This window comes from Cryptotermes secundus, unplaced genomic scaffold, assembly GCF_002891405.2.
Source record: "Cryptotermes secundus unplaced genomic scaffold, Csec_1.0 scaffold1863, whole genome shotgun sequence".
In the NCBI taxonomy this organism is placed as follows: domain Eukaryota; kingdom Metazoa; phylum Arthropoda; class Insecta; order Blattodea; family Kalotermitidae; genus Cryptotermes; species Cryptotermes secundus.
In genome coordinates this window covers 227,391-239,690 of record NW_019725440.1, presented here as the reverse complement: position 1 = coordinate 239,690, position 12,300 = coordinate 227,391, and the positions used below count along the sequence as shown (strand labels likewise).

Sequence of the window (12,300 nt, the reverse complement as noted above, 5' to 3'; positions counted from 1 at the left end):
CATGACAACCTGAAGAAATGTTCTGTGTGTCATGTGAATGTTGCATTACATGACACAGAAAAAGCGTGTTTTTCAATATCCAGCAGAATCTGAGAGAATGCCAACTTTATGTGTGACTGAAATTTCTAGGCAATATATTCACACGCCTGTCTCTCATATCTTACTTGCATGATGATCGCAGTTCTCTTCATCACTGTTGTCCCAGCAGTCATTTTCTCCATCACAGATCCAATTCACATGAATGCAAGATGTGGTATAGTTGCAGGGTATCCCTGAAGTTGTCACTTCTGAACAATTCCGTGATCCTGGAACCAATGTAAGTATATACTGTAAACATCAGATTAAACACTGTGGTTTAAACAGTGACCAAGTAAACTTTCAGACATCCCATCATTCCAGTTTTTATAAACCACAACATTCTGTAAACAAAGCCAATTACTGAAATGCAGTTTCTACAAAAAATTGGGACAGTGTACCATATAAAAAATACAAATAAAAAAGCAATTACTGGCCACTGTCACAAACATTCAGATTTAGCTTGTAGCCAGGTACTAATACAGAAACTGTAAATAGTAGCATAGGCAGCTATTCTGATATTTACAACCTAGATTTTGTTTCTTCCATCACATTCCAATGTTGGGAAATGTAACATTACGAATTGCATAAAAATATCTTGCTGGGCAGAACATTTAACGTATGTTTAGATGTAGTTCACTTTTTACAAATCAATACATGCTAACAGTAACATGATTTAAAGAGTTCACCATGTTCTACATAGAACGGATATCACCACTGCTGTCGTGATCTGTAACCTGTGGAAATTAGCAATGGCGCTATAATTAAGTGTAGTCATGAGTCATGTGCTAAAATGGTCGATAAATCCAAAACCTCGTCGGCAATCACTCATATACATGACAATACAAAGGAACCCCCTTTCAGTGTTCCCTGATTTAAGGTCTTTCCCTCACTCAACATTGAATTTCAATAATCTCAGTAATAAATTGTCTCAGTTTCATGTTCAACTCATTGCTTCCCAGATAAAGCTTAAATGGGGGTTTCACTGTATATGGTGAGAGATGGCATAACCAAATAACATATTTAGTTTTCATTTAGTTTAGTTTACTTTCTGCTTGTCTTGCACGTGTTGCTTAAGTTTAATGAAAGAGCCTGGCAGCAAGAATGTAAAGCTGCAGCCCAGATCAGCTGTTATCATCTGAACGAAACACACTATACTCACTCTCACAATGCATTTCATCACTTGCATCTGTACAGTCAGGTTCATTATCACAGCGGAGACTGGCATGGATACACTGACCAGAAGCACAGAGGAAGTGATCATCTGAACACGAGCAACTAAGTTCATCGCTGAGGTCACCACAGTCATTCACCTGGTTGCAAGTTTGGTTACTTGACACACAGCGATTGTTGCGGCACTGGAAGTAGCCAGGTGGACATGTGCGCAGGGCTGTGAATATGTTTTTAAATGTCAAATTAGGGGTCCTGCAGCAGTAAAAATCTGTAACATACTCTTCCAGATTATGATATTGTGTACCCTGCTCAGTGGGTCTCATGTTTCTGAGGTACATAATATCTCCATTTACAGAATAGAAGAAGAGTGAGACAGTGTTTACCCTAAAGTATTGGTGCCCCCCACCAGCTGGCATGGTGTTATAACTCATGAAACCACAATATGAATTTTGTTACATGTTTGTAAATCACTATAACTAATTTACAAATTCATAATATTGTATTTAAGCATCCTGTTGCACAAATATAAACAATTATTTCATACGATGTATATTTCCGTCACTAATGCAATAAAACGTTACAGTCACTTCAATTCTTCATTCATGACATGTTTCAGCCATACATGGCCATCATCCAGTGTCTGTCATTATGCTAAACTGTTGTACTGTACTCTATGTCACAATTCCATGTAGCCAATTATCGGTATTCCTTAATTAAAATGAAAATGAAAATGAAAAATTCACTTTAAATAGGTCAGCAATATTCAATTTATATAAGCAGTTAATTCCAATCTTCTTATGAACCTATTTGCCCAATCTTTAACAGCATGCATGTGCTTATATTTTGTGTAGTTCATGGGTGCTGGTGTGAATGTTGATTTCTCTTATATATGTCCCTTTGACTGTAAACACATCACACAGCCTGTGTAGTTGCACAGTTGCTGTGTGCATGCAGCTAGTGCACTAGAATCTGCTTGCAGATTCCCACAATATTTTGAATAGGTGGAACAACTACTTCTCTCAGCTACTGAATGCACATGGTGTCAGTAAAGTTAGGCAGATTAAAACACATATAGGTGAGCCGTTTAGTACCTGCTCCTAGTACTTTTTTCTGAAACTGCTACTTGCAAAGTTGAAAAGGTATAAATTGCCAGATAGTGATCAAATTCTGGCAGAACCAATTCAAGCAGGAGGTGAGAAACTACAGTCTGAGATCCATAAACTCATTAATTCTATTTGGAATAGGGAAGAACTGCCTGGTATGTGGATGGAGTCTGTTATTGTACCAATTCACAAGAAGGGCACTAGAACTGACTGTAATAATTATCCCGACTGTTATCAACTTCATGCAAAATTGTATCCAATATCCTTCTCTCAAAGTCAAGTCCATAAACAGACAAAATTATTGGGGATCATGTTTGTGGGTTTCAATGTAAAAGATCAACAACGTATCAGATTTTTTTTGCACATGTCAGATACTGGGGAAAAGGTGGGGGTGGGGACTGCAATGAGACCTTATTTGTAGTAAGCTTACGATTCTGCTGCACAATACTCTCATACAGGTTGGAGTACCCATGGAACTAATTGGGCTGACTAAAATGTGTTTAAGAGAAACTTACAGTAAAGTCTGTACAGGTAAACATTTGTCTGACACATTTCATATTCAAAATGTTCTAAAACAAGCCATTGCTTTTAAACTTTAATTTAGAATATGCCATGAGAAAGTTCAAGGAAAACTAGGTGGGACTAAAATTAAGTAGGATATATCAGCTGCTAGTCTATGCTGATGTGAATCTATTGTGAGATAACATAGATACCGTGAAGAAAAACACAGAAGCTCTAACTGATGCTAAGGAGGTTGGTGTGGAGGTAAATGAAGAGCAAACCATATGTTACTGTCTTGTCACCAGAACGTAGGCAAAATCATGACATACTTACAGCTAACAAATCTTTTAAATATGTGCCACAATTAAAATATTTGGGAATGGCAGTAACACATCAAAGTCTGAATCAGGAGGAAATTTAGAGGAGACTGATTTTGGGTAATGCTTGCTACCATTCAGTCCAGAAGCTTGTGTCTTCTACTCTGCAATCTAAAAATGTAAAAATTAAATATAGAAAACAACAATTTTGCCTCTGGTTTTGTATGTTTTATCTGAATCAAGAGGAAATTTAGAGGAGACTAAATCTGGGTAATGCTTGCTACCACTCAGCCCAGAACCTTGTGTCTTCTACACTGCAATCTAAAAATGTATAAATTATATATACAAAACCACAATTTTGCCTCTGGTTTTGTATGTTTTATCTGAATCAAGAGGAAATTCAGAGGAGACTAAATTTGGGTAATGCTTGCTACCATTCAGCCCAGAACCTTGTGTCTCCTACTCTGCAATCTAAAAATGTAAAAATTATATATACAAAACCATAATTTTGCCTCTGGTTTCATATGGGTATGAAAGTTGGTCTCCAACATTAAGGGAAGAACACAGATTTAGGATGTTTGAGAACAGGGTGTTGAGGAGAATGTATGGACCAAAGAGGGATGAAGTGATAGAGAAGGTAGGGGAAACCTGCATAACAAGGAGCTTTGCAACTTCTACTTTTCACCCAGTATAATTAGAGTGACAAAGTCAAGGAGGATGAGATGGGCATGGCATGTCGTATGAATGAGAAAGAAGAGGAATGCCTATAAGATTTTGGTGGGAAAGCCAGAAGAAAAGATGCCACTAGGAAGATCGAGACATAGGTTAGAGGCTAATATTAAGATGGGTCTTAGAGAGATAAGATGGGGTGGTATGGCCTGGATCGATCTGGCTCAGGATACTGACCAGTGGAGTGTTCTTGTGAACATGTCAATGAACCTCCAAGTTCTGTAAAATGTTGGTTAGTTCTTGAGTGGCTGCAAAACCAATGGCTTCTCAAGAAGGGTTCAGCTCCATTGAGTCAGTTTAGTTATCATATACGGTCAATTACAACATATTTCAGTTGGCTGTTTACCCTACATCTTTAAACATCTACATCATCTTCAGGGCTATACAGTTATGTTACAAACTAAACATTAGTTCAGAGTTATTTTCTGTGGTTGTTTAAGCATCTGAAATGTTCATGAGCGTATACAAACAAACACAATAATCTTGAATGAATGTTCAGTTTGTAAAATAAAAATACACACCCCTTAAGATGACATTGTAGATGTCAAAACATGTCGAGAAAACAGCCAACGTAAATATGCTGTAAGAGACCATATATGATAAATAATACTGTACACTTGCAATAATATATTATATGGCATAATAAGCCCCATATCTGAAATAAATGTCACCACCATTTCAATATAATGGCTTCATTGAAGATTAAGATTCAGATTCTTCTGTGCTTGCACTACAGACACAACTTTGTGAAGAAGTTTCTATAATGTATGAACATTTCTGAAATGATGTCTATTAACACTGACTACAAGAGACAAACATACCACAAAAAACGGGATCTTCATCAGAGCCATCTTCACATGTTGAGACTGTGTCACAGGTCAGATGGTAAGGGATGCAACCTCCAGCTGAGCAATGGAATTCTTCTGCTTTACAGCTTGCATTTTCACTGGTACATCTCTGAGCATCTTCCATCAAGGTACGGCCAGAGAAACAGTGGCATTCAACTTCTCCTGCTTCATCAAGACGGCACTCATCTTCACATCCACCATTCTCGATCAGGCATTTATTTGCTAGGCCTGGCGTGACAAGTAAATACAATCGATTTTATTAAATACCACAACAAAGAGGAACACCAGTTTGACAGTAGAATGCTAAGATGATAAAGCACAATTCAGATGAAAGCCACCAAGAAGGATCATTAGGGTCAACAGTTCACGATCCAGTTTTTGAATTGAACTGTAGACATATTAATGACTTATAAACCTTGTACATGTCATGCATTTTGGAATAGGTGCATACATAATAACATTATGGGTTAAAATGCTGATGGTATATTATGTGAAGGAACATAATTAACTGGGCTATTTTACAGTGTACCAAAAGTGGTCAACGATCTGTCACAATTCATTCCATTAACATTTACATTAAAGATCCTTGAAAGAAGTACAGTGGAACCTCGCTTAATGAGCACCTCTCATAATGAGTAATTCGCATAACGAGCAAAACAAATTGCAAAAAAATGACTCGCTTAATGAGCGATGTTTCGCATAACGAGTGACGAGCGGGAAAGTCCCGGATTGTGCGCTTGCTGCATCAGTTTGTGTTTAGCACTCGTTCCGCTAGCATCTTAGTGTCGCTTGATCACACATTTTTCCAAACTTGTTTTCAGTCATATTATTTGTGATTTTTTTTGTGCAAAGTTTAATAGCACTTGCAAAAATGTTCCAGAAGAAAAAGCCGCAAAAAAGACAGCCATAAGAGAATAAAAATAACCGTAGAAATGAAATGTAAAATCACTGAAAAGCGAGAATGTGGTGTGAGCATGGCTGATCCAGCACTCACATACAATCAGTCTACATTAACGTTTTGCACTATCCTCAAGAACAAGGACAAGATTAAGGAGATAGATGCCTCAAAGGGAGTGACAAGAATATCTATGCAACAGTTACGTATTCCTGACGATGTTGAAAGGTTGTTCCTCATATGGATTTTTCTTTTGTTTTCTGCAAATCGAATTCGCATTCCAGGTTGGTTCATTCCGCATAGAAGAAAAGATGAAGATGATTCACACTCCTTAACAATGTATATATGATTTTCTTTGAATAAACGTTATACATAAAACATTTTGAGTATTTTTTTGGCATGGAACGCGTTATCGTATTTTACATTAATTTATGTGGGTAAGATTGTTTCGTTTAACAAGTGTTTCGCATTAAGAGTAAGATTCTGGAACAAATTATGCTCGTTAAGCGAGGTTCCACTGTAATTACATTTTTGTTAGCAAATAAAATAATGCTGTTTCTGATGTTCTATGTCTTACATTTATTCACTTTCACTGACACTAGCAATGACTCCTAGTATAATTTGAGGATAGCTGAAATTAGTAGATTCATCAGATTCAATGTAACATACACTTCTTCAATCTGATTTCTGAGAAAATAGCTATTTTATAAAAAATGGACTTACAATTTGTAGTGTGTGTGCATTATTATATACATGTACACCTTCCCTAATATGAAATGGATAATAATGTAACTGCCCAAATTACATTAATATTTAAGTATGGTTTATAGTAACTGACTTCTTATTTACAATGTCAATTCTGCATATTATTATTCAAGGAATTCTGATATTGAATATTTGTGCCTGTGTGACATACTGCATTGTTTTTAATGTTCTGGATTCAGATGAAACTTAAAAGATGCAACATACTGCTTTGCGGACTATTCTGGTAACAGAAGTCTGAGTGTGACACTGAGGGGTCACAACTAGTCTTGGGGAAAGGTGTGACAGGGGTGATTTTTTAAAGTAATTTATTGTCTCAGTGTGCTGAGTTTCAATGCACCCTGTAAGTTGTAAATGGATCAGTTCTAAGTGACCAATGAGACACAAGCATTTGTCGGAATGTTTGCTTCAGACTGAAACTGCTCAAGAGAGGATGGAATGTTGACACCTACAAGTGTATAGGGGACCTGAGTTTTTGACTTCGTTGGTGTCAGATGTGTTTGTAATGTGCTCCTTTTCTAAATTAAACCAACTACATATGACAGCCGCAGAACCTGGACAAAGATCATTTATTGCCGATTTTCATTAAAGTATTCTGGCCCAGATGATTTAAGTGATATGTAATGAAACAACATGAAGAAGTTAAATTTTGGGGTTATTAAAGCATGTTACATCTCCTTTTAAATCCAGTTTAGTTTCTCAGACCCACCAAAGTGTATGGAAGTGTAAAGTATAATTGTGTGACCTGGAATTCCAATTAAAGCACACCTTTCTTACAACTGTGATCATTCAGCAATGACAGTAGTGTCAGGCCGCTGAAGTTATTGTCGTCAACTGACGCTGGATGGAGACATTATCATTCTATTAAGCTCTGCCCATCCTACCAGATCCTTATCAATTTTCCTACTAAATTCACCAGTCAGGAGAAGGCTACCTTTAGCTGATCTACTTCACACGATTACCCAACTTCTTACAACCAATCCTACCTTTATTACCTATAAGTGCCTCCCCTTAACCTTTCAAGAGATGGGCCATTTAAATTCCGGTAATGGCAGCAAGCTGGAGTTAATTTAAATGTCCGCCATCATAGAGTATTACAAATTGTAAGCATGTTACTGAAAATGCTGTGATTTCTACAATTTTTGTGATAAACGAACGAATAAATGCTGCTTTTATCTAGAAAGAATATAGAATCAGATACCGTAATCTACAGATTTTAAAATCTGTAAAAATTGTTACACTGATTCCAAAAAAATTTTTTCCCCAATTTCAAGCGTCTGTCAACAAATATGCATACAGTTTCTGCAGTATAAATGCATGCTGCTGACATCCTGTCTTACTATGTCTTATCTGGCAAAAGGGGTGGAGGTTTATATTTGTATTGCACATTTTCCAGTCACGTTGGAACCGTTCTGTATGAACAAGTGTGGTCGAAGTCTTATCGTACGTTGTCCTTCAGAAACTCTGACTGTGTATATCTCGGACTAGCCACACAGAGGTACTGTTCTCAGAATAGCCTGCATTGCCCCCTTGCTTCCTCGCCACTTTCAGAGTCGTCTGTACCGCAGTCCGAATCGGTGTCATTTATACAAGCTGGAAAAACATTCCTTCAATCCATATTCACCCCACTCACACTCAAGCATGGGAAGCGTATTATCAGCTGCCTCTCAATTTCAGCTTCTTCCATGTGAAAAGAGGCCATGGTGGATAGTTGAAATTGTGATGTTTTATAAGCGTTACGATTAGAGGAGGCCACTTGACATCACTGGCTGACTTCCTCTAATTCAAGACTGAGGCGTCATGCGTGCTTTTCGCGTGGGAAACAGAGTTACATATGGACAAAGTCATGAATTGTGACGTCTACTTATAAAGTGGGTGCCCAAAAATAATGTAAGTAGATCAAGAATTTCTATCTTAAAATTAGATTTTAAAATACTGTGCGCACACATGGATTGCCACTCAGCTACACTTTAAAGGTCTCCATACAGTGTCGCTAGGCTCATAAAGGTTAAATCAAATAACCTAATTAATAAGTAAATAAACCATGCAATCACCTGTATCTTTCTTTCTCTGCTATAAAGTTCAGTGTACAGGGCAGGTAGATAAAGTTATTTGTGCATATGAATGGCTACAGTAACTTGAAAAATGAATATGAAGGCATAAAGACTGAGGAAAACAATCAGGACTGAAGTGATTATAGCTGGTACTAGCTGGAATTCAAATAATGTACCCCTCAAATATACACTCAGCTGCCCTCATTCAGTTGAAGGTTTTGTTATCAATAAAAAGGTAAAATGATCATACATAAGACAGCAGTTAAGGTCTCAGTGAACTCACAATCATTTGTGTCATTAGCAACAGCAATTATGCCCATTGGTCTTGGCACTTCCTTTCTGAGCCATACAACATCTTCACCCGTGTACTTATTAGCACGAATTACTGCATGAAGTACCCAATCTGTCCAGAAAATATAGTCACCGTACACAGCCAGATCAAATGGGTGCTGTGGGGTAACTTTAGCCAGGATCTAAAACAAAGCAAAGCATATACACTACCAGCATTTTGGGGCCAGTCAACAAAGTGGACTGAGGAACTAATGGAGAATGAACTTAAGCATCAGCACAGGTCATTCAGGCATTCAAGTTCTTTCTGCTGACAGGAAAAGAGGAAAGCTCAGATATTTGCTTGTTTAGGTAGCAATCCCGATGTGTGATGTAATGTCCTCCTGTTGCACTAGACACCCAAAAGTCTACAAATGGACACAGGCAGAAGTGCTCTGAGCACCAATCATCAAATGCATCACTTATACATCCATATTAACCACACGACAAAATAAGGATATAAACACAAGTGCTGGACGCTGCCATTGTATCAATACAAATCCAATATTTCAAGTACCTTTACAACAAAATGTGTTATGAAAGTTCTTCATTGTGAAATTATAACTAACCATATTGATATTTATTATCCACTGGGAATGTTCATATTTGCAAAACGGGAACGTTAGTAGTAATTCAGTAATTAAAGTAGAGAGGTCACACACTTTTTAACCTGCATACAAATGAACATATTCAAAAGTTAAGGCCAAATTATAGCTGTTGCTGAAGTAAATTCTGTCAACGTTTCTGGCCAAGACATAATAAGAAGGCCTGGAATGAAAGTGAATAAAACATGCAAAAATTGTTTCCATACCATTCATCAAACTTTCCACTATCTCCACAATAATGAATATTGTGTCTTTATTGTTAATTCTGTGTAGATTTAGTACTATCCAGTCAAGGACATTATCTTTCCTTCTTTTACCTCTGGATGCTCAATAGGTTAAAGAGGAGGGGCCCATACAGGCACAAGGGGGCAGAAAGAAAATTTTCTTCACAACACAGATGAGTTACTCTGTATTATACTTTCTCTGGGTTTTCCATATGAAAGTGTTTGGCACTTTTACTGGCAAGGTGAAATCACCATGATCATATCTGAGGGATGAGAAATAAATATTTGTTTGCTGAATCTGAGATTTTGTCAGTGTTCTCTGTCTTCTGGGATGTTGCCCTGCTTATTGCTTGGCTTGTTCTTCAACCATGAAGATGGAGGCAGTATGTTGCTCCAAGTCACTGAAATTCTATTGGATTATGTGATGATACAACCCCGAAGACAAAACTCTTCTTATATTTGTTTCATTAAATTAACTAACTCACCACTCTGTTTGAACCATCATAATCTGTTCGTTCTATTTTGTCTAGCCTAGCATCACCCCAGTACAATTTCTGTGCTTTATGGTCCAAGGTAAGAGCATTTGGCATACGGATGTCAGTTGTGATGATGCTCTCCATGTCATATCCAGTGAAATGTGCTCTCTGAATGGCTGGATTGTGAGAATTCCAGTTGGTCCAATATATGTGCCTGAAAAGACCGTTATCAAATGAATTATACAGTTTCATATCGTTACTGCTGCTCAAAGAGAGATGTAAGGAAAAATGTATTTTATAACTTGCATTTCATGATCATAATGTTCTCCATACTTTACTAAACTGAGAGAAATGTTTCACATCCAAATGTCATTACTCACAGAAATTGCATTATAGCAAAGTTCAGTAACCTGGAAAATCTGTACGATGAAACAAAATTACGTTTAGTCAATCTTGCTCATTATAGCAACCTGTATACAGCAGTACTCAATTTTCATCCATTTTATTTTCTCGACAATAATGAATTATCCTGCAATGCAAACCTAACTTTTAATCACTAAAGAAACTAAACAATGACAGCACTTAAAGATAAAGAATGCAATATATAGGCATGAAAATATAAAGGTTTATGCTATGCAATGGAAATTAAATGTGATATCTGAGACATCTGAAGTTCAAACCCTGTACTCTAAAAACACATTTGAAAACATGCAGTTTTAATATGTCTCTGCTCCAGCCTCTACTATAGAGATGCCCTGAAATGGCCTGGGATTGAGCCCGAGTCAGGTTATGTAGGACTTGTGGTGGACAAAGTGGCACTAGGGCAGGTTTTCTCAAAGTGCTTTGGTTTTCCTGTCAATCTTCATTCCACCAATTGCTACATAATTACCATCATCTATCAGCTGGGGCTTGTACAATAGGCTGACAGTGCCTTCATAACCAAGTGGGCTCAGTCTCACCCCACTAATAATGATAATGATAATAATAATNAAATACTTTGATTATGAAAACAATGACTCTCAAAGTGTTGATGGACTTGCACATTTTCAGGCCCCTTTCCCCCCGTGGCGTTCAGAAAACTGTTCATTTGCATGTACTTAAGTGTGTGTGTGTGTGGATGTGACTTCAGTAGTGCCTGAACAGAAAGACAGATCTAATTCATATTCAACTTTTATGAGTTTATCTAATATGGGTTAGAAGCCCAGCAAATCTGAACATTCTAGTATCAAAAATAGGGTCTCTTTAAATGAGACTCAAAACAAAATGGTCACACACTCAAAAATGACCGCAACAGTTCTGATTCAATACCACTCGTCTATGAAGACTGTACCCCTAAATAAAATAACACAGATGATGTCTCTAGGAAAATAACAGTAGTGTGTACTAGGAGCCCAAATGTGAAATGCTGCTTCTGTCAAAACCAGCTTTACTGGTTAGACAGAGTTCACAGTTGTTTGTGATTCAGTTACCAACAATGGTCTATCAAGTGACAATCAACTTTATTTCCAAGGTAATATAGGCAAGGTCAATGTGTAATGCCTTTGTACCGACATTTTCGTTAAATTGAGGTACTTCATACAGAGGCTTTTTCCACACATCTGACATCACTAATAAAGAAATAAGGATATATGTACATACATGTTACAGCTGTCAACATCAATGCCTCGGGGTTTGTCATTTGGTCCCAGTCTGATTACCTGCTCCACTTTAGTCTCATTGTTTGTAAGATTTACTCTACTGATAGTTGCATCATTGTTGCACGTCCAATAGAGCATGTTGTTAACTGCCTCATAGGCTAAACCTTCGACAGAACCCTGTCCTAGAAACAAAAATGCAATATTATTTGAGCTAGAACAGAGTAAAATTCTAAAACAGTCACTTCTTGTCTAAGAATAAAACCAATGGCACAGAAATGTAAGCATATTATAGAGCACCACAATGTCTCTGGGGAAAAAAAAAAGGGTATAGATGTTAATTAGTTCTACAGTCTTATGTGTAACAATTTATTAAAACAGATTAAAACTTTTTTTACAGCGTGTTTGACCTAAGTGGTCATCATCAGGTGTTAATAGTTGTGGCTAAGGAAACTGCTGTCTTTCTCCATTGATGTGGGCGTTGTGATGCATGCACGCGCACACACACACACACACACACACACGCGCGCTAGGAGAACCATACATCAATGCAGGAAGACAGAAGTTTCCTTACCCA

General features: G+C 37.3%; 1 protein-coding gene across 2 annotated transcripts in view; it reads right to left on the bottom strand.

Moving 5' to 3' along the window:
• The window catches only part of LOC111863445 (prolow-density lipoprotein receptor-related protein 1), a 273,951-nt gene that overhangs the window by 89,978 nt on the left and 171,673 nt on the right, over window positions 1-12,300 (bottom strand). For both annotated transcript variants that reach the window (XM_033751069.1, XM_023849788.2), the window contains exons 39-44: window positions 11,728-11,908; window positions 10,099-10,303; window positions 8,741-8,930; window positions 4,720-4,974; window positions 1,238-1,465; window positions 165-305 (exon numbers count right to left, since the gene is read on the bottom strand). In XM_033751069.1, coding sequence (XP_033606960.1) covers window positions 165-305; window positions 1,238-1,465; window positions 4,720-4,974; window positions 8,741-8,930; window positions 10,099-10,303; window positions 11,728-11,908 — 1,200 coding nt within the window. The remainder of the gene's footprint in view (window positions 1-164; window positions 306-1,237; window positions 1,466-4,719; window positions 4,975-8,740; window positions 8,931-10,098; window positions 10,304-11,727; window positions 11,909-12,300) is intronic.